This window comes from Acipenser ruthenus, chromosome 32 (genome assembly GCF_902713425.1).
Source record: "Acipenser ruthenus chromosome 32, fAciRut3.2 maternal haplotype, whole genome shotgun sequence".
Classification (NCBI taxonomy): domain Eukaryota; kingdom Metazoa; phylum Chordata; class Actinopteri; order Acipenseriformes; family Acipenseridae; genus Acipenser; species Acipenser ruthenus.
The window spans coordinates 13540250-13567590 of NC_081220.1; the positions used below are offsets into that span (position 1 = coordinate 13540250).

At 47.4% G+C, this 27341-nt stretch overlaps 2 protein-coding genes across 5 annotated transcripts in view; both read right to left on the minus strand.

The window, feature by feature from the left end:
• Positions 1 to 996: 996 nt before the first annotated feature.
• On the minus strand, positions 997 to 4515 carry LOC131703286 (lens epithelial cell protein LEP503-like). Its single transcript, XM_059006397.1, has 2 exons — positions 3605 to 4515; positions 997 to 2762 (listed from the first exon to the last, which is right to left on the minus strand). The coding sequence occupies exon 1, from the start codon at positions 4167 to 4169 to the stop codon at positions 3978 to 3980; it is 192 nt and encodes a 63-aa protein (XP_058862380.1). The 5' UTR covers positions 4170 to 4515; the 3' UTR covers positions 997 to 2762; positions 3605 to 3977.
• A 2393-nt stretch (positions 4516 to 6908) lies between these two features.
• LOC117395410 (SHC-transforming protein 1) overlaps positions 6909 to 27341 on the minus strand; it is a 37202-nt gene continuing 16769 nt past the window's right edge. For 3 of the 4 annotated variants that reach the window (XM_059006437.1, XM_059006435.1, XM_059006436.1), the window contains 12 exons: positions 23293 to 23457; positions 21531 to 21601; positions 20052 to 20115; positions 18932 to 19051; positions 18531 to 18584; positions 18288 to 18339; positions 18037 to 18163; positions 17567 to 17723; positions 17389 to 17449; positions 16826 to 16987; positions 14986 to 15215; positions 6909 to 14639 (listed from right to left, as the gene is read on the minus strand). In XM_059006437.1, coding sequence (XP_058862420.1) covers positions 14511 to 14639; positions 14986 to 15215; positions 16826 to 16987; positions 17389 to 17449; positions 17567 to 17723; positions 18037 to 18163; positions 18288 to 18339; positions 18531 to 18584; positions 18932 to 19051; positions 20052 to 20115; positions 21531 to 21601; positions 23293 to 23454 — 1389 coding nt within the window. In that variant the 5' untranslated portion in view covers positions 23455 to 23457 and the 3' untranslated portion in view covers positions 6909 to 14510. Of the gene's footprint in view, positions 14640 to 14985; positions 15216 to 16825; positions 16988 to 17388; positions 17450 to 17566; positions 17724 to 18036; positions 18164 to 18287; positions 18340 to 18530; positions 18585 to 18931; positions 19052 to 20051; positions 20116 to 21530; positions 21602 to 23292; positions 26469 to 27341 lie in introns of those variants that run through there. The other variant, XM_059006434.1, reaches the window with a different exon arrangement.

The following is a 27341-nucleotide window of genomic DNA, read 5'->3' on the forward strand; positions in this document are numbered from 1 at the left end:
GCGGGTGAAATAAACCTACTAAGTAGGCTGTTCAATAAACCGAGACCCTCCTCCTCTCGGCTAGCCATTGTTTTTTTTCTATTAAATCTTCTCTTTTTTCCCTCAAAATAATTTTGCTGCTCTCAGCTTTTCGTCTCCCGACAATTAATGAGACACGCAGCGAGACCGGCGCGGACCCCACGTCACAATAGCGCAGCCCTCACAGGTAATATTGAGGGCATAATGCATTATCCACAGTGGGTCACTAATAATTGCATGCACGGTTTCTATATTCAAATGTATATGCGTGTATCTATGCATATATCATGTTGTATCTAAATAGATTTTCACTATGGCCAAACGTTTTGCCTCACCCTATAGAATGAACTAATTTTGCTTCATAAAGTCGAATGAAACCTGCTGAATAATGTTGAATTATACCGCTTTGTATAGTTTCCCCAACTATAACTCTTCAAACATACATATACCGATATATAGAAATAATGAAGGCAAGTAATTGATAGCAGGTCGAAATAGTGGAGGCAGACTGGTGTTGTTTAGGGGTGAAAGTTGTAGTGACTTTGTGTGTGTGTGTGTGTGTGTGTGTGTGTGTGTGTGTGTGTGTGCGTGCGTGCGTGCGTGCGTGCGTGCGTGCGTGCGTGCGTGTTGAGCTATATATTATGTATCCTATGTATTACATTATAATGAGGCAGTGTGGTCCAGTGGTTAAAGTCCACGGCTTACAACCGCAAGGTCACTGGTTCAAATCCCACATCTGGCATTGACTGACTCACTGTGTGTGACCCTGAGCAAGTCACTTCACCTCCTTGTGCTCCGTCCTGCGGGTGAGATGTTAAATCGCTGTCCTATTGGAAGTGACTCTGCGTATAATGCACAGTTCACAGCCTGCCTCTGTAAAGCGCTCTGTGATGGTGGTCCGCTATGAAAGAAGCTATAAAAAGATTATTATTACTACATTCATTCCACCCACTCACGACACAACAAGAACACTTCCAATTCGCAAGGAGACTAATTTACTTTATTATTTTTGTTAATAAAAAAATAATAATAATTTACAAAAATTACAAAAGGCACCATCAGGAAATACCACGCGTAGATTGGAAAAGGCGATTCGTGCGCCGCGTTTCGCTCCCACCTCCAATCAGCCGACCTTTTGAACCCTCTGCGTGTAGATCCGAGCCTGAACGCTAGGGTGCGGTATCGCCACGCCAGCCCAGCACTCCATTCCAATGTACTTCTTTCAAAAACGCTTCACGGAAATCGCTGGTGAACTGAATCGATCGCATATTCTTTCGTAATCAGAAATTGCATTCGCTTTGCTATTATTATTATTATTATTATTATTATTATTATTATTAATTTCTTAGCAGACGCCCTTATCCAGGGCGACTTACAATTGTTACAACATATCACATTATACATTATTTCACATTTTACAGATATCACATTATTTTTACATACAATTACCCATTTATACAGTTGGGTTTTTACTGGAGCAATCTAGGTAAAGTACCTTGCTCAAGGGCACAGCAGCAGTGTCCTCCACCTGGGATTGAACCCACGACCCTCCGGTCAAGAGTCCAGAGCCCTAACCATTACTCCACACTGCTGCCCCTATATATTATGTATCCTATGTATTACATTATAATGAGGCAGTGTGGTCCAGTGGTTAAAGTCCACGGCTTACAACCACAAGGTCACTGGTTCAAATCCTACATCTGCCACTGACTGACTCCCCGTGTGTGACCCTGAGCAAGTCACTTCACCTCCTTGTGCTCCATCCTGCGGGTGAGATGTTAAATCACTGTCCTATTGGAAGTGACTGCGTATAATGCACAGTTCACAACCTGCCTCTGTAAAGCGCTTTGTGATGGTGGTCCGCTATGAAAGAAGCTATATAAAAATAAAGATTATTATTATTATTATTACTACATTCATTCCACCCACTCACGACACAACAAGAACACTTCCAATTCGCAAGGCTACTAATTTACTTTATTATTTTTGTTAATAAAAAAATAATAATAATTTACACAAATTACAAAAGGCACCATCAGGAAATACCACGCGTAGATTGGAAAAGGTGATTCGTGCGCCGCGTTTCACTCCCACCTCCAATCAGCCGACCTTTTGAACCCTCTGCGTGTAGATCCAAGCCTGAACGCTAGGGTGCGGTATCGCCACGCCAGCCCAGCACTCCATTCCAATGTACTTCTTTCAAAAACGCTTCACGGAAATCGCTGGTGAACTGAATCGATCGCATATTCTGTCGTAATCAGAAATTGCATTCGCTTTGCTATTCATAAACCAACATGTAATCACCATTTGTAATACCCACCATTACACGAAGATGTATTAATATGAATAATATGTTAGCATTATATATATGTAATATGCGTATACTATTAAATAATTCATCAAGTTGTATCTATAATTTCAATATAATATTATTAATAATATACTGCATCAGCGACGGCTTGTCACAGGGCAGTCACAGGCACGGCACACCCAGGCCACGTCAAAGGGGTCCCGGTCCGGTAGAGAGTTTGACAAGAGGGGTTTGATGCACAGTGACCGGATGCAGGGGGAGAAGCCCCGCAGGAAGTATTGGGTCATCCGTTAGAGGTTGCTGGTGATGGTGGAGACTCTTGGGGTTACTCTGAATTGGGGGACCCCCTCACCCCTCACATCAGAGGAGGTTCACAGCAGCAGCCCCATTGCGACGCTGTTCAGGCATACGCGGACGGTTCCGATCTGTTGATCTGTAAAGGACATTTTAGAACATTAATACGTCGTTTTAAAATTCCCAGCATCTTTACAATAAAGACCACAAACACCAAGTGTCCTGGAACCTTATCAGATACGGGTGTTTTAGTCGACTGTCATTAGTAGCAGTTATTATTATTATTATTATTATTATTATTATTATTATTATTATTATTATTATTATTATTTATTTCTTAGCAGACGCCCTTATCCAGGGCGACTTACAATCGTAAACAAAAATACATTTCAAGAATCACAGTACAAGTATTAATACAATTAAGAGCAAGATAAATACAATGACTTTGGTTCAAGCAAGTACAAGTGTGACAAAATACAATTCAATAATTCTATCCCTTATAAAAGTTCCCCATGGTATTTTTGCAGTTTTCCCCATAGTGTATGTTTAATAATATGCTATACCATACCTTGCTATTCTTTACAATGCATACTCTGTGCTTTACAATGCTTCCCTATGCTTTACCAGACCTCTCTGTGCTTTACAATGCTTCCCTATGCTTTACCACACCTCTCTGTGCTTTACAATGCTTCCCTATGCTTTACCAGACCTCTCTGTGCTTTACAATGCTTCCCTATGCTTTACCACACCTCTCTGTGCTTTACAATGCTTCCCTATGCTTTACCAGACCTCTCTGTGCTTTACAATGCTTCCCTATGCTTTACCATCCCTCTCTGTGCTTTACAATGCTTCCCTACACTTTGCTGTGCTTTTACTATGGGAAACTATTATAAGGGATGTGCCTGAGGACACACAGCACTCAAATCTTTCTCGCTGGAGAGCTATTTCAAACTTTTCAATCACAATACCAAGCACGCTTACCAGCCCGTATTGTACTGCAGAGGCAGGTTCTTTCAATCGGATCCAGCAGCAGACTCTGCGAGCCCTTCGGAAACAACAGCCTCAAACAGAAGCGCTAGCGAGCGTGCGAGGAGGCAGGCCGTGTTCGAGGGGTACAGACCCCAGCCCAAGAGGGGCAGAAGGACTGGGATGAAGCGTGCCAGAACTGGGCTAAAGCGTACCAGGACAGTTTTGAAGCGTGCCAAGACGGTTCTGAAGCGTGCCAGGACGGGACTAAAGCTTGCGCTGAAGTGGGCCACAGCTGTGGTAAAGCGGGTCAGAAGCGGGTTGAAGCGAGCCAGGACTTTGCAGAAGCGGGCCAGAACCGCGCTGGCCAGAGTGGGCTCGGCCCGGCTCAGTCTATCAGCTCCTTGATGCACCAGCAGCACAGCAGGAAGTAGAGACACTCCTTGGCAGACTGGATGAGCCCGTAGCCCGCGTTCATGCCCAGCAGGTTCTTTTGGCGTCCGAATCCCAGGGCCATGTCCCGAAAACCCCGTCCCAGGGAGGAGGGGGCGGCCTGGGGCACGGGGTGCTGGGGCTGCATTCGAGAGGGAAGGAAACAGGGTCCCAGAGACCAGAGGAGGACCAAGGGGGTACAAACCACTCTGCAGAGTCCTTTATTAAAGTCTCACAGCCACCCCGTTTAATTTTTGCAGTCTCCTCCTTCTTTTCTTGAGGTTATGCTGCTGTTTTCTGTTTCACTTCGTCCTTTTACTCCAGCTTGTTTCTCGTTCACCTGTCCTGTCCCGAGCTGCCTCTCAGACAGCAACACCACACCGCTCTGTTCTTTGCAGCAGTTTAATTCTGCTCTGCTTTCTCACTTTCGTTCCCCTCAGTTCCACAGCTTTGCTCCCTCTCTCTCTCTCGCTCCTTCTTTCCCTTTCTCTTTCCACGCTGCTGGAACGGCGTGGGCTGCATGTGACTCTGAACACAATGAGTTTAACTGGGCAGGGTTTACAGCTGACCTGTGCAGCCTCTTTGTATTTCTGTGTGTGTGTGTGCGCGAGGGTGGGAGTGAGTCACTGAGTGTGTGTGTTTGTGTTAATACAGGAGATCAGTTGTGATTTGTCACTGTGTGTGTGTGTGTTATTATTATTATTATTTATTTCTTAGCAGACGCCCTTATCCAGGGCGACTTACAATTGTTACAAGATATCACATTATTTTTATATACAATTACCCATTTATACAGTTGGGTTTTTTACTGGAGCAATCTAGGTAAAGTACCTTGCTCAAGGGTACAGCAGCAGTGTCCCCCACCTAGAATTGAACCCACGACCCTCCGGTCAAGAGTCCAGAGCCCTAACCACTACTCCACACTGCTGCACACTGAGGAGATCAGTTGTGGTTTGATCTGGCCCTCACTGTGATTCATCTGTGTGTGTGTGTGTGTGTGTGTGTGTGTTAATACAGGAGATCAGGTGTGATTCGTCACTCTGTGTGTGTGTGTGTGTGTGTGTGTGTGTGTTAATACAGGAGATCAGGTGTGATACGTCACTCTGTGTGTGTGTGTTAATACAGGAGATCAGGTGTGATACGTCACTCTGTGTGTGTGTGTTAATACAGGAGATCAGGTGTGATTCGTCACTCTGTGTGTGTGTGTGTGTGTGTGTGTTAATACAGGAGATCAGGTGTGATTCGTCACTCTGTGTGTGTGTGTGTGTGTTAATACAGGAGATCAGGTGTGGTTCGTCACTCTGTGTGTGTGTGTGTGTGTGTGTGTGTGTTAATACAGGAGATCAGGTGTGATTCATCACTGTGTGTGTGTGTGTGTGTGTTAATACAGGAGATCAGGTGTGATTCGTCACTCTGTGTGTGTGTGTGTGTGTGTGTGTGTGTGTTAATACAGGAGATCAGGTGTGATACGTCACTCTGTGTGTGTGTGTTAATACAGGAGATCAGGTGTGATACGTCACTCTGTGTGTGTGTGTTAATACAGGAGATCAGGTGTGCTTCGTCACTCTGTGTGTGTGTGTGTGTGTGTTAATACAGGAGATCAGGTGTGATTCGTCACTCTGTGTGTGTGTGTGTGTGTTAATACAGGAGATCAGGTGTGATTCATCACTGTGTGTGTGTGTGTGTGTGTTAATACAGGAGATCAGGTGTGATTCGTCACATTGTGTGTGTGTGTGTGTGTGTGTGTGTTAATACAGGAGATCAGGTGTGATTCGTCACTCTGTGTGTGTGTGTGTGTGTGTGTGTTAATACAGGAGATCAGGTGTGATTCGTCACTCTGTGTGTGTGTGTGTGTGTTAATACAGGAGATCAGGTCTGATTCAACACTGTGTGTGTGTGTGTGTTAATACAGGAGATCAGGTGTGATTCATCACTGTGTGTGTGTGTGTGTGTGTGTGTTAGTACAGGAGATCAGGTGTGATTCATCACTGTGTGTGTGTGTGTGTTAATACAGGAGATCAGGTGTGATTCAACACTGTGTGTGTGTGTGTGTTAGTACAGGAGATCAGGTGTGATTCATCACTGTGTGTGTGTGTGTGTTAATACAGGAGATCAGGTGTGATTCAACACTGTGTGTGTGTGTGTGTTAATACAGGAGATCAGGTGTGATTCATCACTGTGTGTGTGTGTGTGTGTGTGTGTGTGTGTTAATACAGGAGATCAGGTGTGATTCATCACTGTGTGTGTGTGTGTGTGTTAATACAGGAGATCAGGTGTGATTCAACACTGTGTGTGTGTGTGTGTGTGTTAATACAGGAGATCAGGTGTGATCTGATCTGGCCCTCACTGTGATTCATCACTCCGCTTTGTGTCCAGTGGGCTGTGCGGTTTCCAGCTCTGGACAGAAGCTTGCAGCCGGTCAGCTGATGAGGTTACTGATGAAATCGCTTCTCACAGTTAACTCTTGCACGGGACTACGACCATTATTTCACACAAACAACCCTCATTAAATAGCCAGCTGTTTAAAAGGTTGTAGCCCAACCGTGATAATGGCATCGCAGTGTCAAGTTCCTCTGCCTCTCTTCCTGTGCTTTATTGACTGTAGTTCCATTATTGCAGGGAAGGAAATAAGACTCTCATTGCAAAGTAGTTTCACCCATTGCTGGTTTCACTAGGAGTTCAATAAGACACACCTGAGCTTGTTACCTCCACACTGGGGCTAATCAGGTCAAACCAGGAATGGGTGAAACGGCTAATCAAATAGGAGTCTCATATCCACCCCTCCTAACAACAGTACTGCTGTCTCTTACATCGATCACCTCCTCAAGGAGATTTTACACCAGGGTGAACGGGACAAGAAACCAGACAAAGACACAAGGAGTCGCCAAACCGCAAAAGAAAATGATATATTCAAAAGATAAAATCAAACATTTCACAATCGTCAAACTGTGGAGAAAATCAACAGCAAAAATAACAGAATACAATAATAATATAAACTATGCTTTGGCTTCATAATATAATAATTCATGAACATGCACGATTACAGCAAGAGAAAACAGAGTATTTACAGAAAGGAGAAGTTTCGAAAAGGTAAGGATTTGGTGGCACTTCAGGATGAGATGTCAAGGCACAGAGTTTAACAAAGTTTAAGAGGTGATCAGTGTGGGGTTGTCAAGCTGGCTCCATTGTGGATCTAAGTGGAGCCAGCGCTGCATGTAAATACATGAAGAACTTGAGCCACAATGGCCGACACTGGGGAGCAGTTTCATGTCTCATTCGCTCCAATCAAGGGCCGACGGTTCAACCCAGAGAAGCTTGGATGGAAGCGTCAGTAACAAGCTGCTTCCAGGGCACTGATTCGTGCGTCGTGCGCTTGCGTCTGTCACCCAGGTCAACCCTGCTTTACCAAAAGCAGAGTGAAATCACATACCCGACCCACATGACACCGGGTCCCGACCCGGGCAGGTTCCGACCTGGGTAGAGCATGCCAGCGTGAAAGAGGCTTAGTAAACACAGAAGGAGTGTTCAAATTCTGATTTCCTACTTTTAAACGTTTGTCTTTTCTTAATGTTACAATTCCACTTGCATCGAAGAACAAATAATAATAATAATAATAATATTTTAAATTCTTAATGATTTTGTCAGTACAGGTTTTGCAGCCTTTCCTATCCTGTGGTCTCGCAAACGCAAGGGTTAGTGTTAGGGTTACTGAGAGACAGATTACAGGAGTGTTGATAGATATCACTCTGTTTTGCTCCCCATGGAGTGCTAACGGCTGTGTCTTAATCTGGACTGCCCCCTGCTGGTGGGGAGGCTCAATTAAGAATAACGTGCCAGGGACCGCAAGGCAAAGTCTTAAATGACACCGAAAACAGGAAGCGAATCCACCTTTGAAAATCATAATATTTCTGTTCATATTTAAACAGAAAAATAAATAGCGGACTCAGGCCAGAACACCAGCCCAATAAAGAACGATGAGACACTTAAACATATTTTGACTTCAATCTGATTCATTAAAAATTCTAATCAATTCTAATAAAAAACACGAGATTTCTCAATTTTTTTTTTTTTTGCATAGTCTATATCTACACCTCTTTGTATAGGGAACTGGGGGAGTGGGGGTATATGTATCTCAATCCATATGTAAATGCATATACACTGTTGGAACAGACTGCATAGTTTTGTGCTATGAATGTTGACCACCACAGTAAGTGGGGAGCATTTTAAGACTGTTATCAGGATATTTTGATGCCTGCTCTACTGTTCATGTTTCCAGCAGGCCACCCCTCCTCACCTCCTCCCAAACAAACAATAAAACATTTCGATAAATCACAATACATTATGACATCAATATCATGATCAAAGACAATCAACAAAAAACAGAAAAGATAAAGCATTGAGGAACCAGCGCTGGTGTAAGATTTCAACAGTAGGAGAAGTTTGCATGTTTTAAAAAATGAAACAGTGTTCTAGTGCTCTCTCTCTCTCTCCAGCGAGGAAGGTACAGAACTCTTTAAATGGACACTGATGGGTGTGTTACAGAACAGCCTGCAGCTTTCACAAGAAACACAGTACTTTCATTCCATACATCAACCCGTTTCTGGGATGGAACTAACTCCCGTTGCACAGCAGTTTGATCCAGTCCTGGTTTCGCTAGGAGTTTAATAATAAGACACATCTGAACTTGTTACTTATACACACTGGGCCTAACCAAGCTCTTAGTAAAACCTGGAAGGGGTGACTCTGCTGTGCAATAGGAGTCTTATTTCCATTCCTGCGTTTCAATACAAAAATGAATCTAGGAAACAAATATTTAAGAGAGTGTATTTAAAAACACAACAAAGCCTTCATTTTAAGCACACAGCAGCGTGATCCAGCAATATCTTCTCAGCAGAAAAGCATTCTAGATACTGACCTACAGTTCCGCTGGAAAGACACACGCACGCACGCTGCAATACTTTTTGCTACACTCTGCACTCCCTGGATATTTCCCTATTCAATATTTCACTGATTCGGCTCTTTCACTGTTAGGCAGGCATGCTGTTCCCAGTGTTTTTAATATGTTATTATTTGTTTATTTAGCAGACGCCTTTATCCAAGGTGACTTGCAGAGACTAGGGTGTGTGAACTATGCATCAACTGCAGAGTCACTTACAATTACATCTCACCCGAAAGACGGAGCACAAGGAGGTTAAGTGACTTGCTCAGGGTCACACAATGAGACAGTGGCTGAGGGGGGATTTGAACCGTGGACCTCCTGGTTACAAGCCTGTTTCTTTAACCACTGGACCGCACAGCCTCCTGTATGTTAAGCTGCATCCCGGTGCTCTGTGCAATCTTACATTCCCAAAACCGTTCTAGAATATTACCTTGTTTAAATCAACAGGGAAGAGGAGTTTTGTGAAAATCAGATATTTAGTTGATCACACCCGAAAGAGCTTTAGTTTAGTTTGCAGAGGTCTGGTGCACTCTCTAGCACCTCTGCTGGTAATACCTGGAACTTCTCCTGTCTGATGAAACCTCAGGAAAGGACAGGGGGGGCTGAACCTCAAGCCTCTCTCTCTCCTCTCCTTTGCACAGATATGTTTTGAAGGGTTCTGGGTTTTAGTTTTACTTTACAATCCTACCACTAATCTTTGCTCCAATAAAGCTTGTAGGGATTTGTCCATAACACTTAAAGATAAATACAGGCAAACCCAATCAAATATAATAAATTAAATTAATAATTTAAGATTCTGTGTATTTTCTTTTCATTTTCTTATTCTGTCCCACAAGCCCCTCCCATTCCCTGCAAGGGGGCGGGGATAGAATGGGAGGCGAAGAGAGAGAGAGATGCGATTGGTCACAACATTTACTGGAGATACTGGCCCCTCCCTTTCCCTCCAGTCTTTGGCTCCTCTTATGATTATAAAACAATAACGCAACAGAATTGCATTACCAAGATCAGGCCACGGTCGGGCCAAGGCACGTTTCATTAACACTTTCAAATCCACTTGGAGAACTCCCCAATGAAAGTCTAGCACAGAAAAAGCACAGCAAAGTGTGATAAAGCACAGTGAAAGCACAGGGAAGCACAGAGAGACATGGTAAAGCATAGGGAAGCATTGTAAAGCACAGAGAGGTCTGGTAAAGCATAGGGAAGCATTGTAAAGCACAGAGAGGTGTGGTAAAGCATAGGGAAGCATTGTAAAGCACAGAGAGGTCTGATAAAGCATAGGGAAGCATTGTAAAGCACAGAGAGGTCTGGTAAAGCATAGGGAAGCATTGTAAAGCACAGAGAGGTCTGGTAAAGCATAGGGAAGCATTGTAAAGTACAGAGAGGTCTGGTAAAGCATGGTTAGTGTAATCATCTGAAAAGCATTGGGAAAACTGCAAAAATTATGGTGCAAATTTACTGTGGTACACTTTAAAGAGGGGAGATGGGGTTGTAAGAGGCTGTGCTTCAGAAGTTCTACTGGGGGGGGGGGGGGGGGGGGTCTGTGCATAGGGGTCCGAGCTGGGAAGTTTACTAAAAAGCTGATGAAACAACAGCAACTTGATATGACTGGACTCGAGTCTACCCAATCAAATCAACAGGCTTGATATGACTGGAGTCGCTTCTACCCAATCAAATCAACAGGCTTGATATGACTGGAGTCGCTTCTACCCAATCAAATCAACAGGCTTGATATGACTGGAGTCGCTTCTACCCAATCAAATCAACAGGCTTGATAGGACTGGAGTCGCTTCTACCCAATCAAATCAACAGGCTTGATAATACTAGACTTGCTTCTACCCAATCAAATCAACAGGCTTGATAGGACTGGAGTCGCTTCTACCCAATCAAATCAACAGGCTTGATAGGACTGGAGTCGCTTCTACCCAATCAAATCAACAGGCTTGATAGGACTGGAGTCGCTTCTACCCAATCAAATCAACAGGCTTGATAGGACTGGAGTCGCTTCTACCCAATCAAATCAACAGGCTTGATAGGACTGGAGTCGCTTCTACCCAACACCACAGAGCGTACGCGGCTCAGAAGCTGCAGACAGACAGACTGTCCCCCGTTTACACACCAGCAGGGATGGGAATAAGACTCCTACTGCACAGCAGTTTCATCCATTCCAGGTTTTAACACTTGACTGTGGTTATTTCTATCCCTGCAAGTCAGGATTGTGCACTCAACAGTTTCGCTGCATTTCGTCTTTTTCAAACTCATTAAAAAAAGCTGTAAACTCAAAAGTGCCAGACGGGGGCTCGAGAGCTCAAGAGATGAACCGGATTTTGAATGAAGTACCCAGACACCCCCCCCCCCCCCCCCCCCCCCGACACACAGCTTCACCGCACTGAACCGACAAGCTAGGGGATTACAAAGTGTGCTTTACAAAGCATGGTCATAACAAAGCATATGAAATATATTTAGATTATTTTTTTCTTTGAGAAGGAAAAAAATAAAGTTTGTATTTAATAATAAACTTTTTTTTTTTTTTAAATAAATACAGCTATGACCAAAAGTTTTGCACCACCTAGAATTTTAGGATTGATAAAAAAAAACAAAAAAAAAACACTATGAACATAATTTAGATCTTTTATTTAACTTCATGCAATAAAGAAACTACAAAACGAGATCGCAAACGTCTACCGGAAGCCGTAACTGAAGTGCAGTATTTCCTGACGGATTTCGTTAAGTATTAGGAAAACTACAAAAGCGGCGTGTAATTCAATATGTTAACGTAACATTATTCAGCAGGTTTCATTTCACTTCGTGAAGCAAAATTCGTTTATTCGACAGAGGGTGCTGCAAAACTTTTGGCCAGAGCTGTGTAACACCCCCTTAAATGCCAGCGATGTCAGTCAAGACGACTGTATGTATTTTCTTTGACAGAAGGACACAGGATAGAGATTCTCTGCATAGACACGGTGTGGGAAGCCAGACAGACTGTGTGCTGATTCTATAGTAATACAACAGCATCCAGGAGGCAGCATTAAAACTCCTGTTATACCGAACTCTCTGTGCAGTAAAACCGAGTGAACATCGCCAGCGCCTCTAACCCGTCCGGTTGAGCCAGTGCAGCACAAGCTGATTACTTGATTATCGGGATCGCTCGCTCTGCAGAAATCAGGGGCTGATCATGGCGAGACTCACTGGTGTTGATCGGGCTGATCTGGAGCATTTTTAACTGATCCGATTGATCAAAACACAGCACTGTTTTTGTCATCGACGTTCCGAGTGCGAGACCTACGCTCCCTGCTGCTGAAACATTCTGATGGGGACAGGACTTACGAGATTTAAAAGTGAAGAAACAGCTGCTTGGGTTTGTGACGATCGCTGCTTTTCTTACTCTGCAGAGAGCAGTGATCCTCACAAACCCAAGCAGCTGTTTCGTCCCTCGTTTCTACTGGAAATGGTACATTAGCTCAATCAGCAGCAACGGCCCTCGCCAGCAAAGACTGACTCCAATAATCAAATGATGGGTTAGCGCAGCACTGCTGTTGTGTGCTGTGCTCTCCTGCTCTGTGGTCACACAATGGGCTCTCTATTTAACAGTGCAGCGTCATGTGTTATGTATTTACAGGTAAAGGGGTTGAATTTTTTTTTAGGAGGTGTCGGGTACACAATTTTCACAGTTTGATTATCGGAGCACCTCCTGGTTCGATGCAGTTTCGATAAATCGAGGTTGCCTGTGAATATCCGCCAGACTCATGAACCAAGAGCTGGGCTGTGTGAGCTCCGGGACCGGTCCATTCAAAACGAACCCGATCAGAGTCCAGAACCAGTGCTGGGACAAGCATTCCAACATGGGACAAACCGGACTGCTCGAACCCGTTCATACAGCAGGGTTCATAAAACCACCTGCAGGAATGAATGGAAATCAGTAGCACCCATTCTACTGCACAGAAGAGGGCTTCACTCCACTGTCTTTAATAGGAGATGGTGATGGGAGGGGCTGACCGGTCTATTTTACTGCTGAGTTTAGTTTTTTACTGTATTACAGTAGGAATTATACTTCAGCTTTCCAGCTAATTCAAAATTTTGAAAGTATATTCTACAAGGAGAAAGCCAGCTTTGTTCCTGGTCAGCGTTTCAGAATAAACGGTACAGCTGAACCGCTCCCATCTCCCATCTGACACACACCACATGATGCAAACAGATTTCACAGGGTCTGCAGATAGACTTTGCTATGTTAGCATCGTCATTCAAATTACAGTGTCGTTCCACCCCCCCCTTTTCCCCCCCCAAACTCCCGCTCCAGACAAGCAGAGTGCTCCCCTGCACTTGGGTTCTGGCTGAGTGCATGTGCTTTGGTTGAAAAGGGCCACCCATCCATCCAGCCACTGAGAATTTAAACTTCCAAGAGCCCTTTTGGAGCTCCGACAGCCTTACTTGGCTCAGGAACCATCCGTCCAGATGGATACGCTTCGATTTCATTCCAGGATTCTGCAGCACAATAATAATTCAGTAAAAAAAAGTTCAGTTGAAGCAACAGTCGCGGTGATGAAAACGCAACGGCTCCTCCGCTTCCTCCTGCATCACATGACCCCCCGTGCAGGAATCCCATTGGCTGCTCTCCTGCGCTATTTGTATAGGCTGTAAACCACAATAATTCCGCAGTGAAACAGACAAGCTCCCCCTTGTGTCAGACACGTGTAACTGCGGTTCTCTCTGGTGCGCGTTCTCCCAAATGTTTTTTTTTGTGCAACCTCTTATCTTCCCAGAGAGAAAAAGTGGACTTGCATATTTCCGTATGGAAAAAAAAGACTTTGTGCCACTTCTGATTATTATTATAATGAGTACACAAACTGTATGATTCTCCCATTTCCAAAAAAGCTTCTCCAAGTTTATATATATATATAAAAAAAAAGGAAGGCGAGAGCACTTTTGTACTCCTTAAAAAAAAAAAAAAAATCAGATTAATTCTACATCTATTTATATATGGAATGATTAGAATCTCTGTGCTTTGTCAAAGGTTCCATCCGAAGTTCCGAAGTTCCATTCCAGGATAGCCCCGCCTCTCTAATATAACCCCTCCCACATCAGATAGACTGATTGAAGTATAAAAAGCCTATGAGAATTAAAAGGCGTTGCTGTCAAGTCTCCAGTCTCTGCTGTGGGAGCGGCTGCTTTGGTTACTGCATCACTGTGTGAGTATCTCAATCCTCAGTCCCAGGCTGTACCATGAGATCTAGAAACATACAATGCAAACAGCTAATCCTGAACTAGCTGGGTCACTTCTAACATCATTAAGAATTTCACCAATCTGTGACTTTTCTAAACAGGAACAAGTCTAAATAATCTTGTTTCGTGTTTTTCTTTGCCTGTGGGGTCTGCTGACAGACTGAATGAGGAGCCTGCAGCTTTGTTAAGCGTCTGTCTGTCTGTCTGTCTGTGTTTGTAGGAGCATGTGAAGTAAGCCCCAGATTGTCTGTGCTTTGCCCGTGTGTGTGTGTGCGTGCGAGGTGTCCGAGGGAGGCGTCTTGTCTGGCTCTGGAGCAGGGCATGCTGGGAGCCTCACGCTCTCCGCTCCACGGGCTGCTGCAGGCACACCTCGCTGCCCGCCGAGATGATTGGCAGGTGATTGTCCATGTGGTAGCTGATCAGGTGACTGACGCTCTCGAAGCGGTGGTCTTTGGTCCGCACCTGGGAGGGGGGGACGGGGGAGGGGGGGTTAGCAAATCACCAACAAACCTTTACTACGGACTGATGGTGCTACACAGTGTGTAACACACTGATACAGATACAGACACTGGGACACACACACACAGAACAGATACACACACACACTGACACACACAGAGAACAGATACACACACACACTGACACACACAGAGAACAGATACAGACACACAGAGAACAGATACAGACACACACAGACACACACTGACACAGGACACAGAGTCACACACAAACTGCCACAGTAACACACCAAGACAAACACAGTGACCCACACACACACACGCACACACACACGGACGGACGGACTCACCACTCCCTCGGGGTCGACGAGCAGCAGGTGTTTGGGGTGCCCCCCCTGCAGGCCTGTCAGCACGTACTGTCCCGGGGTGGTGGTGCTCTCCCTCACCAGGAAGTCTCCGTTCTCCTGCAGCAGTTTCTCCGCCTCCTTCCGACTCGCCTTCCCGTGGAACCAGAGCTCGCGCCGCAGCTGCTCCTCCATAGGGGGCGCCGCCGGGACTCGGAGCGCGTCCTCGAAGGGCTCTGCAACACAGCCATTGGGGGAATAAACCAGCCATCCGGACCCCTGTATAAACCACTGACCGGGACCCCTGTATAAACCAGCCATCCGGACCCCTGTATAAACCACTGACCGGGACCCCTGTATAAACCAGCCATCCGGGACCCCTGTATAAACCAGCCATCCGGGACCCCTGTATAAACCAGCCATCCGGGACCCCTGTATAAACCAGCCATCCGGGACCCCTGTATAAACCAGCCATCCGGGACCCCTGTATAAACCAGTCATCCGGGACCCCTGTATAAACCAGCCATCCGGGACCCCTGTATAAACCACTGACCGGGACCCCTGTATAAACCAGATATCCGGGACCCCTGTATAAACCAGCCATCCGGGACCCCTGTATAAACCAGCCATCCGGGACCCCTGCATAAACCAGCCATCCGGGACCCCTGTATAAACCAGCCATCCGGGACCCCTGTATAAACCAGCCATCCAGGACCCCTGTATAAACCAGCCATCCGGGACCCCTGTATAAACCAGCCATCCGGGACCCCTGTATAAACCACTGACCGGGACCCCTGTATAAACCACTGACCGGGACCCCTGTATAAACCAGCCATCCGGACCCCTGTATAAACCAGCCATCCGGGACCCCCTGTATAAACCAGCCATCCGGGACCCCTGTATAAACCACTGACCGGGACCCCTGTATAAACCAGCCATCCGGACCCCTGTATAAACCAGCCATCCGGGACCCCTGTATAAACCAGCCATCCGGGACCCCTGTATAAACCAGCCATCCGGGACCCCTGTATAAACCAGCCATCCGGGACCCCTGTATAAACCAGCCATCCGGGACCCCTGTATAAACCAGTCATCCGGGACCCCTGTATAAACCAGCCATCCGGGACCCCTGTATAAACCAGCCATCCGGGACCCCTGTATAAACCAGCCATCCGGGACCCCTGTATAAACCACTGACCGGGACCCCTGTATAAACCAGATATCCGGGACCCCTGTATAAACCAGCCATCCGGGACCCCTGTATAAACCAGCCATCCGGGACCCCTGTATAAACCAGCCATCCGGGACCCCTGTATAAACCAGCCATCCGGGACCCCTGTATAAACCAGCCATCCGGGACCCCTGTATAAACCAGCCATCCGGGACCCCTGTATAAACCAGCCATCCGGGACCCCTGTATAAACCAGCCGACCGGGACCCCTGTATAAACCAGCCATCCGGGACCCCTGTATAAACCAGCCGACCGGGACCCCTGTATAAACCAGCCATCCGGGACCCCTGAATAAACCAGCCATCCGGACCCCTGTATAAACCACTGACCGGGACCCCTGTATAAACCAGCCATCCGGGAACCCTGTATAAACCAGCCATCCGGGACCCCCTGTATAAACCACTGACCGGGACCCCCTGTATAAACCAGATATCCGGGACCCCTGTATAAACCAGCCATCCGGGACCCCCTGTATAAACCACTGACCGGGACCCCCTGTATAAACCAGATATCCGGGACCCCTGTATAAACCAGCCATCCGGACCCCTGTATAAACCAGATATCCGGGACCCCTGTATAAACCAGCCATCCGGGACCCCTGTATAAACCACTCACTCATGTCAAAGGCGTCTCGGTGTGCATTCCCATTGGCTGCGGAGGCGGCTGGGGGGCGGGGCTTGTCCACGTTGACGTATGAGGGGTCATCGAAGAGGTCAGAGCGGCCGGAGGGCTTGACGGTCGGCAGGGGCGGAGCGGGGTCCCTCTCTCTAGCGGAACCTGTCAGGGGGGCCCCAAACACAGAGAGACAACACTCACACACAGGGCACAGATTACACAGGCGCACACACTCTCTCACCAGCTTCACTGAGATTATCACAGGTCCTGCCTTTAAAAGGGCCGCTGACCATCTTTCAAATCCAATCTCTTACCTCTTACAAGGACATTATAACTGCATCAAAACGCTCAATCCAAATTCTCAGGTAAAACGAAAAGAAATGAGGACGCATGTTTCAGCTAGCAGTGCCTTGATCAGTTCAGTTGAAGGCGGACGAAACTATTAGCATGAGCAGGACTATCACTGCCCCTCTTTAAAGGGGTGTGAGCGAATTAATGAACGACTCACTGAACGAATGAACGACAGAACGAAAGAACGAAGGACTGAATTAACAAACACACACCTGCCAGTGCAGGGAGCTGCTTCAGACAGTCCAGCTGAGCCCCCGACGGCTGACCCACAGGCTGAAAAACAAGATTACAAACGCATCTGTATATTAAATATAATAAATATAATAATAATAATAATAATAATAATAATAATAATAATAATAATAATGACAGGCTGAGCAGGTGCAGTACCAGTGTAGCTCCGGTGGTGGCGCTGCGGGGCCCCCTCATGTCCACCAGTCCTCCCAGTGGCGGGTCCTTGCCGGGGAAGTCATTGTAGTACTGGATATCAGGGGGGGGCTGCTCCTCCTCCTCCTCGTCCCAGGCAGAGCCATCGAAGGGGGCCATCCTGCCAGAAAGAGGGGGAGGGGTTAGGTGATACAGAGAGGCACAGAGATACACACACACACACACACACAGACACACAGACACACACTGGCACAGAGATACACACTGACACAGAGATACACACACACACACACAGACAGACAGACACACTGACACAGAGACACACACACACAGACACTTATGTTGCTTGTTATACACTAATGGGGATGAGACTATTCACTACAGTCCACATCCAATCCCCTTATGTCTGTTTGTTTCGGTGAATCTCTGTGTCTCGCCCTCCTCCCCTCCCCTCCCCTCCCCTCCCCGCTCACCTGTCGTGGGGCGTGACCAGTTTGGGCGGGTTCTTCAGGTACTGTTTGAAGCGCAGCTCGAAGGCCTGGCCGATAGTGCTGATCACCTCCTGAGCAAGACCCTCCGGGCACTCCAGGATGTGACAGGCTGGGGACGGGGGACGAGAAAACAGTGAAGAGGGGAGGGGGGAGAGAGCGAGCCACACACTTACACACTGTGATCACTGAACCAGACAGCAGCATGAAGACAGAACCGGAGAGGAGCTGCTTACCTCTCTGATTGACGGGATCTTTGGCAACGTATGCAACATATTCAGCAGTGTCCTGAGAGCAGAGGAGAGAGGGGAGAGAGAGAGAGAGAGAGAAAGGAGGCATAGGAGAAGGGAGCGAGGAAAGAGGGGAGAGAGGACTCGGTTATAGGTTTTTCACACTGGTGTTGCTGAATAGGGCTGTGGAAATGACTCGAGTCGCAGCACATTGATAATCAGATAAATAATTAAAAAGGCAATACTCACTGGGTCCCCTCCCGACGCAAAGGAGATGGACTGCATGTGGTGGTTAGCAATGATCTGAGAGAGAGAGAGAGAGAGAGAGACGGAGAGAGGGGGAGGGAGAGAGGGAGGGAGGGAGAGAGAGAGAGAGGGAGGGGGAGAGGGAGAGAGGGGGAGAGGGAGGGAGAGAGAGAGAGAGAGGGAGAGGGGGAGGGAGAGAGAGAGCGGGAGGGAGGGAGGGAGGGAGAGGGAGAGAGATTATACATTTTTAAAAGACCATTTGAATTTCAAGCTCTTGGCACTACACCTCTCAGCCCAGCAGGGGGTTCCAGAGAGCCACAGCACACAGCAGCACAGAATCCCCAGGGCTCAACCCTGTCGAGCACGTCCGGGATGAACTTGAACGACTCGTCGGCTGACCTCACCTGTTTGCAGTCCGTAGCCATCAGGTTGAGGCTGCTGGTGGACACACTCAGATTGATGGACATGCCGGCAAACTGCAGGTTACTCTTCCCCAGGATGGAGGACAGCGAGCGAGTGGAGGGCTGGGGGACAGACAGACACGAGGACAGAGAGACACAAAACAGACACACAGAGACAGAGAGGCAAAGAGAGACACTGGTTATTCAAAACATACACTATAATCATAATTATCCAGACTTATTGTGATTTTACCCATCGACTGTTTGGTCTTGATCATGGTTTTTTTTTGTACTGAAATATTATAATTCACAATTATGCTTCTCATCTAAAAGCACCACAGCCACCGAAATGAAAGCTCCCCTCTCTCTCCCTGCAGACAAGAGAAAGATCTGACTATGAAGAGATACTGGGGGAGGGGGTGGGTTAAGGAGCGAAAGAAAGAATTAGGGGAGGGGGGCTCATTTAATTGATCTAAACACCATCTTTATTTAAACCATTTTTAAAAATGGACCAACGTTTCTATAATCAATGAGGTCTCTTCAGTAAGCCCATGTTCTTCAACAGTGGTGTACATGAGATCAATTAAACACAGCTCTATCAGGGTTAGAAACTCACACTAGTACAGAATTCAATAAAGTCTATTATTGAAATATTGAGGGCAGGACTGGGTGCAGCAGCAGCAGCAGGGCTAGTGTGAGTTTCTAACCCTGCTCAAACTCCTGGCTCCTGATCATTTCAATATTAATAATAATAATAGACTTCACTGAGTTCTGAACCCCAGGACTGGGTGCAGCAGCAGCAGGGCTAGTGTGAGTTTGTAACTGCTCAAACTCCTGGCTCCTGATCATTTCAATATTAATAATAATAGACTTCATTGAAGGGAGTTCTGAACCCCAGGACTGGGTGCAGCAGCAGCAGCAGCAGGGCTAGTGTGAGTTTCTAACCCTGCTCAAACTCCTGGCTCCTGATCATTTCAATATTAATAATAGACTTCATTGAGGGGAGTTCTGAACCCCAGGACTGGGTGCAGCAGCAGCAGGGCTAGTGTGAGTTTCTAACCCTGGGTCTAGTTCTCTGGAACATAAATAAATATTGTTTTTTTTGGTTTTTTTTTAAGTGTACCTTCCTCCTGCGCAGAGCTCCCTTGGCTCCGGGCACCGCCTCACACACCACGGAGATCGCCTCCCTGTAACACAAGCACACAGGGAGGGGAGGGGTGAGTGACGATCACTGCATTCCACACACAGCGCTACTCTGACACCCTGCCCTGCCCATTTCAACACTTGCAAGCCAAGCAGACCCCCGTTCCGGCGCGTGCCTTTCCGTGCTCGCTGGTAAAGGCACTAGCCAGCGTATTCGTACACTTGCTTTGTTTTAGTTTTGAAGTTACGGACGCCGGCAGAGTTTTCTGGCCTCCCTTTGTTGAACGCAGACCAAGGTGTTGCTGTCTGGTTTGACACGAGCACCTCTGAGCTGCGAGTGTGAGCGATGGAGGAGTCCACTGTGGTCAGTCACTGCCTCCCCCTCCCACATCCTGGGGAACACACACTGAGATGCGCGCACGCACACACACACACACACACACACACAGCACCACACACTGAGACACACACACTGAAACACACACACCGAGACACACACACACACACACACACACACCGAGACACACACACTGAGACACACACTGAGACACACACAAAGCACCACACCACACACACACTGAGACACACACACACACAGCACCACACCACACTGAGACGCACAGCACCAAGCACCACACCACACTGAGACACACAGCACCACACACACTGAGACACACACACACACACACTGAGACACACACAATAACACACACAGCACCACACCACACACACACACTGAGACACACAGCACCACAAACACACAGGGACACACAGCACCACAAACACACAGCACCACACACACAGGGACACACAGCACCACACACACAGCGGGACACACAGCACCACGCTCGCACACACACTGACTACAGCTTCGTTAACCACAGAGCGCCTCACTGCTCCTCTTCTCAGAAACGCAGGTCTCTCCTGTGAAACCTGGCGCATTGCAATGAATACAAGAGAACCACAGCTGAGTCACAGTCGAGTGCCTGTACACTGTGTGCAGGGCTGTGTTCGTACACTGTTTTGCATCGCTATGTCTGTGTGTGTGTGTGTTTGCATCGCTGTGTTTGTACACTGTGTGCAGGGCTGTGTGTGTGTGTGTGTGTGTGTATATATTTCATAAACATTAAAATAAACTTCAGTTCAATGGCATACGATTTGGCTGGAAGTCTTTTTCAACATCTTCAACATATTTATTTCTTGGTAGAGAGTGTACTTTCTGTGCTCTGCTGGAATTTCCACTCTGTGATGAAGTAGTTTACTTTCCCTTGTTCTCAGCTGAAGGTACACAATGTAATCAATTACTCACTAACCCCTAACTTACATCCTGTTCTTACATCAGGTTTCAGGATGGGACTGTGTATTAAAGGTGAGTGTGCGTGTGCGTGTCAGCGCGTGTGTGTGTGTGCGAGCCACTGTGTGCGTGTGCGTGTGTGTCAGTGTGTGTCTCTGCTCTTACCTGGTGACCTGAGTCCGGGTGTTGAAGTCCAGAGCTCTCATAGACTGCAGGACCTCCACACAGCCCATATACTGCAGAGACGAGAGACAGAGAAGACAAGAGGGGGGATGTGAGGAGAGCACAGGGATGGAAATAAGACTCCGATTGCACAGCAGTGTCACCCATTCCAGGTTTTACCTTAAGCTTGATTAGCCCCAGTGTGTATAGGTAACAAGCTTGGGTGTGTCTTACTGAACTCACAGTAAAACTAGGAGTGGATCAAACTGCTATGCAATGGAAGTCTTTTCTATCCCTGAGATCACGGACTGGGAGCTGGGAAGCAGTGCAGCAAAGTAGAGGACATCCTTATAAAAGTCTCCCATAGTAAAAACACAGCAAAGTGTAATAAAGCACAGTGAAAGCATGGTAAAGCATAGGCAAGCATTGTAAAGCACAGAGAGGTCTGGTAAAGCATAGGGAAGCATTGTAAAGCACAGAGAGGTGTGGTAAAGCATAGGGAAGCATTGTAAAGCACAGAGAGGTGTGGTAAAGCATAGGGAAGCATTGTAAAGCACAGAGAGGTGTGGTAAAGCATAGGGAAGCATTGTAAAGCACAGAGAGGTGTGGTAAAGCATAGGGAAGCATTGTAAAGCACAGAGAGGTGTGGTAAAGCATAGGGAAGCATTGTAAAGCACAGAGAGGTGTGGTAAAGCATAGGGAAGCATTGTAAAGCACAGAGAGGTGTGGTAAAGCATAGGGAAGCATTGTAAAGCACAGAGAGGTGTGGTAAAGCATAGGGAAGCATTGTAAAGCACAGAGAGGTGTGGTAAAGCATAGGGAAGCATTGTAAAGCACAGAGAGGTCTGGTAAAGCATAGGGAAGCATTGTAAAGCACAGACAGGTGTGGTAAAGCATAGGCAAGCATTGTAAAGCACAGAGAGGTCTGGTAAAGCATAGGGAAGCATTGTAAAGCACAGAGAGGTCTGGTAAAGCATAGGGAAGCATTGTAAAGCACAGAGAGGTCTGGTAAAGCATAGGGAAGCATTGTATGATAAAGCGCAGTATAAACATGGTGAAAACCAAAAAAACACAGTGCATATTTACCATGGAGAATTTCTAGAAGGGTAGAGCAGAGTGACTTTAAAGGGGAGGGGAGCTGCAGGAAGCTTGTCCCGTCTGCCCTGCATTAGAGCGACGCAGATCAATGCATCAATCACACACACACACACACACACACACACACACACAGAGACACACACACACACACACACACACACACACACACACACACACAGAGACACAGAGACACACACACACACACACACACACAGAGACACACACACACACACACACACACACACACACACACACACTGAACCACACACACACACACACACACGCACACACTGATACACACAGAGACACACACACACACACACACACACAGAGAGAGAGAGAGAGACACACACACACACACACACACAGACACACACAGAGACACACACACACACACACACACACACACACAAACAGAGACACACACACACACACACACAGACACACACACACACACAGCAGACAGGATGAGCCTCACTGGGGTCATAAAACACACAGGCACTTCCTGCAGAGATCGGAGGAGAGGGAGACGAGGGAGAGAGAGGGAGAGAGAGAGGAGAGAGAGAGAGAGAGAGAGAGAGGAGAGAGACAGAGAGAGACAGAGAGAGAGACAAAAAACAAAACAGGTACAGGCAGATGGGAGAGACACACACAGTGACACACTCACCCTGACTTGGTAGGAGACCCCGGGCCCCATGACCGTGGTGTCCGAGTGCAGCCAGCCTCGCATGGGCTTGTTCACGAAGCTGCCATGGCGCGTCCACTCGTCCCCGCCCAGCTGACCCCCCTCCACGCGCGTGCGCCTCCCTCCGGCCCCCAGCCGATTCATATCCTGGGCATCAGCGGGGAGAGGAGAAGGGGTTAGGGGAGACGAGACCTCTCCAGCAACTCTAGAGACCCTCAAACCAGGCAGCAGCCCCCCGGGGCCGGACAGGCGCAGACCCCCCATGCGAGGAAAGAAGGAGCAGAGGGTGGTGGGGCTGTCGTCAGGGGGCAGGATGGGGGTGATCGAGTGGGAGGAGGGGGAGAAAGGGGCAGGGGAGGCGAGGGGAGGGAGGGGGGAGAGGGAGGGGGTGGGGGAGAGGAGCTGCGTGTCCGAGCTGTACCCCCCGGGAGAGGGGGGCAGGAGCAGGGCGTCCACCGAGCTCACGGACTCATTACGGAGGTGGCTGTATTTCGGTTTGGGGAGCATGTCCATGGTGGCGGATCTGTCCGTCTGTCCGTCTCTTGGTCTGTCTTCGTTGTAACTTTCTTTACAAATGTTTTTGAGATATATATATATGTGCTTGTGCGTTCACTCAATCACATTCACAGAGAGACGTGTGCATTGCTGTCCCAGGCACAGGGTTAGTGATAACAATCTATATATAAAATCAGTCTGTTATATCCTGGAATCGAAGTCTCTTGTATCCAACACTTTGTCTTTAAACACTCTTCTCTCCTCGGTCTATTTTCCCTGCTGGTGTTTCTTTTCACTTTCACTCCTCTCTCAAGAGAGAGCGGTCAGCGTCTTACGAAGAGAGAGGCGGCCCCCGTCTGACCTCAAAATCAACGCCGAGAGCCAGACCAGGCTAAAGATACAGCACTAGCAGCACCAATAACAACAGCAATACAATATGGCAGGCACGGGGGTCCAGGGGTTAGAGAAAACGACTTGATAGCAGGAGGCTCCCGGTTCAATCTCACTGAATCACTCTGTGTGTGTGTGTGTGCGACCCTGAGGAAGTCACTGAACCTCCTTGTGCTCCGCCCTTCGGATGAGACGTCAAACAAACGAGGTCCTGTTGGAAGTCGCTTTGGATAAGAGAGCCTGCTAAATCACTAAATAATAACAGCAATAATACAGTGTGTGTTTCTCTCTGTGGCAGGATGTGTTCTTAATAGGTTTATTCCTGGTTAAATAATTCATTATAATACTAAAAAAAAAATTAAATATCTCAATGTCTTTTGCAGTCCTGAGCTGATAAAACGAAGCTCGTGATAAAAGCTCTGGGGTTTGGCGCACCCGGTCCAGTTCTTTCAAGCATCCTATTCTCCAAATCAGGGTCTAGAATCGTGGTTCTGATCTGTGTCATGGGTCCGTAGCCTCGTGGCGGCCAGTACAGGGTTCCGACAAGTGAAAGTGCACGTGGACCGTATCAGAGAGCTTCAGCACATTGCAAAGGACGAGTGCAACATACTCCGATATTACAAGACAACCACACTACAGCGCTACCACGACATCCTGTGCATTAGCAATTACTGTACAGAATTAGTTTTCCTGCAGCAGACATCGATCGGACCTACCCAGTCAATTAGGCACCATTTATATTTAGAACTCATTCACCGACTCACTCACTAAAACACTCTCTCTCCTTCACTGCGGTTTCTACCTGCTCACAACCAACGACCCCTCGAATACAAACGGTCTGCTGTAAATGGACCCGTTTCTGCTACCCACCAAACTCTGAAACCCGCTCCGTCCTGCCTGTTCTCGCGCGCCGGCATGAGGGGGTTTAAATGGAATGGGTTGGATTTTTCACAACTCCTCGATTCTCTTCAACCCTAAACCTGCGTGCGTCCTCTGTGTGCGACTCCAGTTTCAAATTTCGAATGTGGCTTTTTCGCAAACCGTTTAAGGATTTAGAGAAAAAAAAACACCTCAATTTCACAAATTAAATTGACATTAAAAAATGATTTCTCTCTGCCCACAGTCTTTTGATTTATTTTCATTATTCAGGTGAAACCTTACATACTGCGAGCCATACCCTTGCAACCTCCACAGTTACACAGACTAGCACCCAGGCCTGCCACTCAAAACCATTCAGAAATAGAGACGCAGGCCTCTGCCAAGCCAAAACTAAAACTGCTTCTTGAAATCACAGCCTTGGAACCTGGAATCACAAACGTTGATTTTCAGCCAGTTCCAGCGTCCCCTTTTAGCTCTGCTCTGTATCGCAGAGAGATTACAGAGAATCTCATTTTCCCATCAGAGGAACTGTTTTTAATAATTCATGCGACCCCAACGTTTCCTGAAAAGCTTTCATGAATCCTGTCCAGTAAACGTCCTTTTCGAACGTGATTTAATAGGTTCGTGCACAGCGCTCCGTTCACAAACACACTCGCAAGAGCTGTGGAACAAATGCAACCCTAAGAAAAACCTGGAACAGCAACAATCCTTCAAATTCACCCCAAAATTCCCTCAAATCCCAAACGGAGGAGGAACGCCTCCTTGCAATCGCAGGGACGGCACCCGGATCGGTTCTCCGGATGGGAGAAACAGAAACTCTTCTTGGAAACGTCGGAATGGGATGCAGAGGCGGTAGGTGGAGAACGGGAATTCAAATCCTTCAAACAGGCAGGCAGGCAGGCAGGGGAGCCCAGCTAGGCAGGGCTAGCCGGATGCCTGTGTCTTAGCTCCTCGTATCTCCGTTTCCTCCCAGTGGATTCCGAGGCAGTGTCTTCCGCACAAGCCAGCAGTCTTGAACAGGACGGATCCCTTTCCCCTGTCCTAAGATCACATACACGAAGCATACGGCAAATCACAAAGCACACGTCCTGTAATGCGACACAGTGTGTGATACGGTCAGATATGTTACAGGACTAGAGGTTTCCTCCTTCAATCTGTTTATCTTTGTCAGCAGCCAGGCTTGGTTGGTGATTTGAGAGAGGCTGGGTGTCTGTTTTGGAGCTCTCTCTCTCTCTCTCTTTCTCTGTCTGTGGATGTCAGGGTTACAGTCCTCCCTGCCTCATCTCGTTCTGCACTGCACAGTACTGTAGGCTCTCTCTCTCCGTCTGTCTCTCACAGGGGGAAAGAGAGAGAGGAGGGAGGAGTACTTTCGGAAATCAGGGACTCCTGCAACACTGAAACACTGCAGGTTCCAACAGTCCCTCCCCTCCAGAAGGGAAAAGCTATTGGTTAACACATCCCTAGACAAACCACGCCATTGGACAAAGGGTCATAAATGAGACCTGCCCGAGCCAGCCTATTGGACAATGCTCAGAGCTGAGACAATGCCATTGGGCAGTCAGTACTGTGGAGCGACACTGGATGAAGGTTTAGAACTCTGGCCATGCGGATCCTATTGGTTAATGTTTCAACAATGCAGCACGCTTTCTATTGGTTGAGAGCTCTGTTCCAAGACCTGCCCTTTCCAAACTGCATTCGCACTGTGGGGAAAGTCTGGTTAGCTTTACACAGGGCTCCCTATTGGTTGAGAGGTCTGTGAGGAACAGCCCTAAAACAATGCCACTGGCCAAGTGCCTTGCTGGCAGTTCTGTAGCTTCTCTGTTATTGGTCGAGTGCCCAGCAGTGTTGATCACAATTTGAGATCAGTCCTGGGGTTCAGAACTCCCCTTGTTCGTGTAGCTATATAATTAAAATGACCAGGCAGGTGCAGGAGTTTGAACAATCAGGCGAAACCTGGCAAATCTGCTCTGAATGAACCGATTGCACATCTCATCACAGCATGAATACGTCTGAACTGTGACTCTGTAAGCTTACTGATACACTACACAGAGGGGTTCTGAACCCCAGGACTGGGTGCAGCAGCAGCAGCAGGGCTAGTGTGAGTTTCTAACCCTGCTCAAGCTCCTGGCTCCTGATCATTTCAATATTAATAATAATAGACTTCATTGAGGGGAGTTCTGAACCCCAGGACTGGGTGCAGCAGCAGCAGTAGGGCTAGTGTGAGTTTGTAACCCTGCTCAAACTCCTGGCTCCTGATCATTTCAATA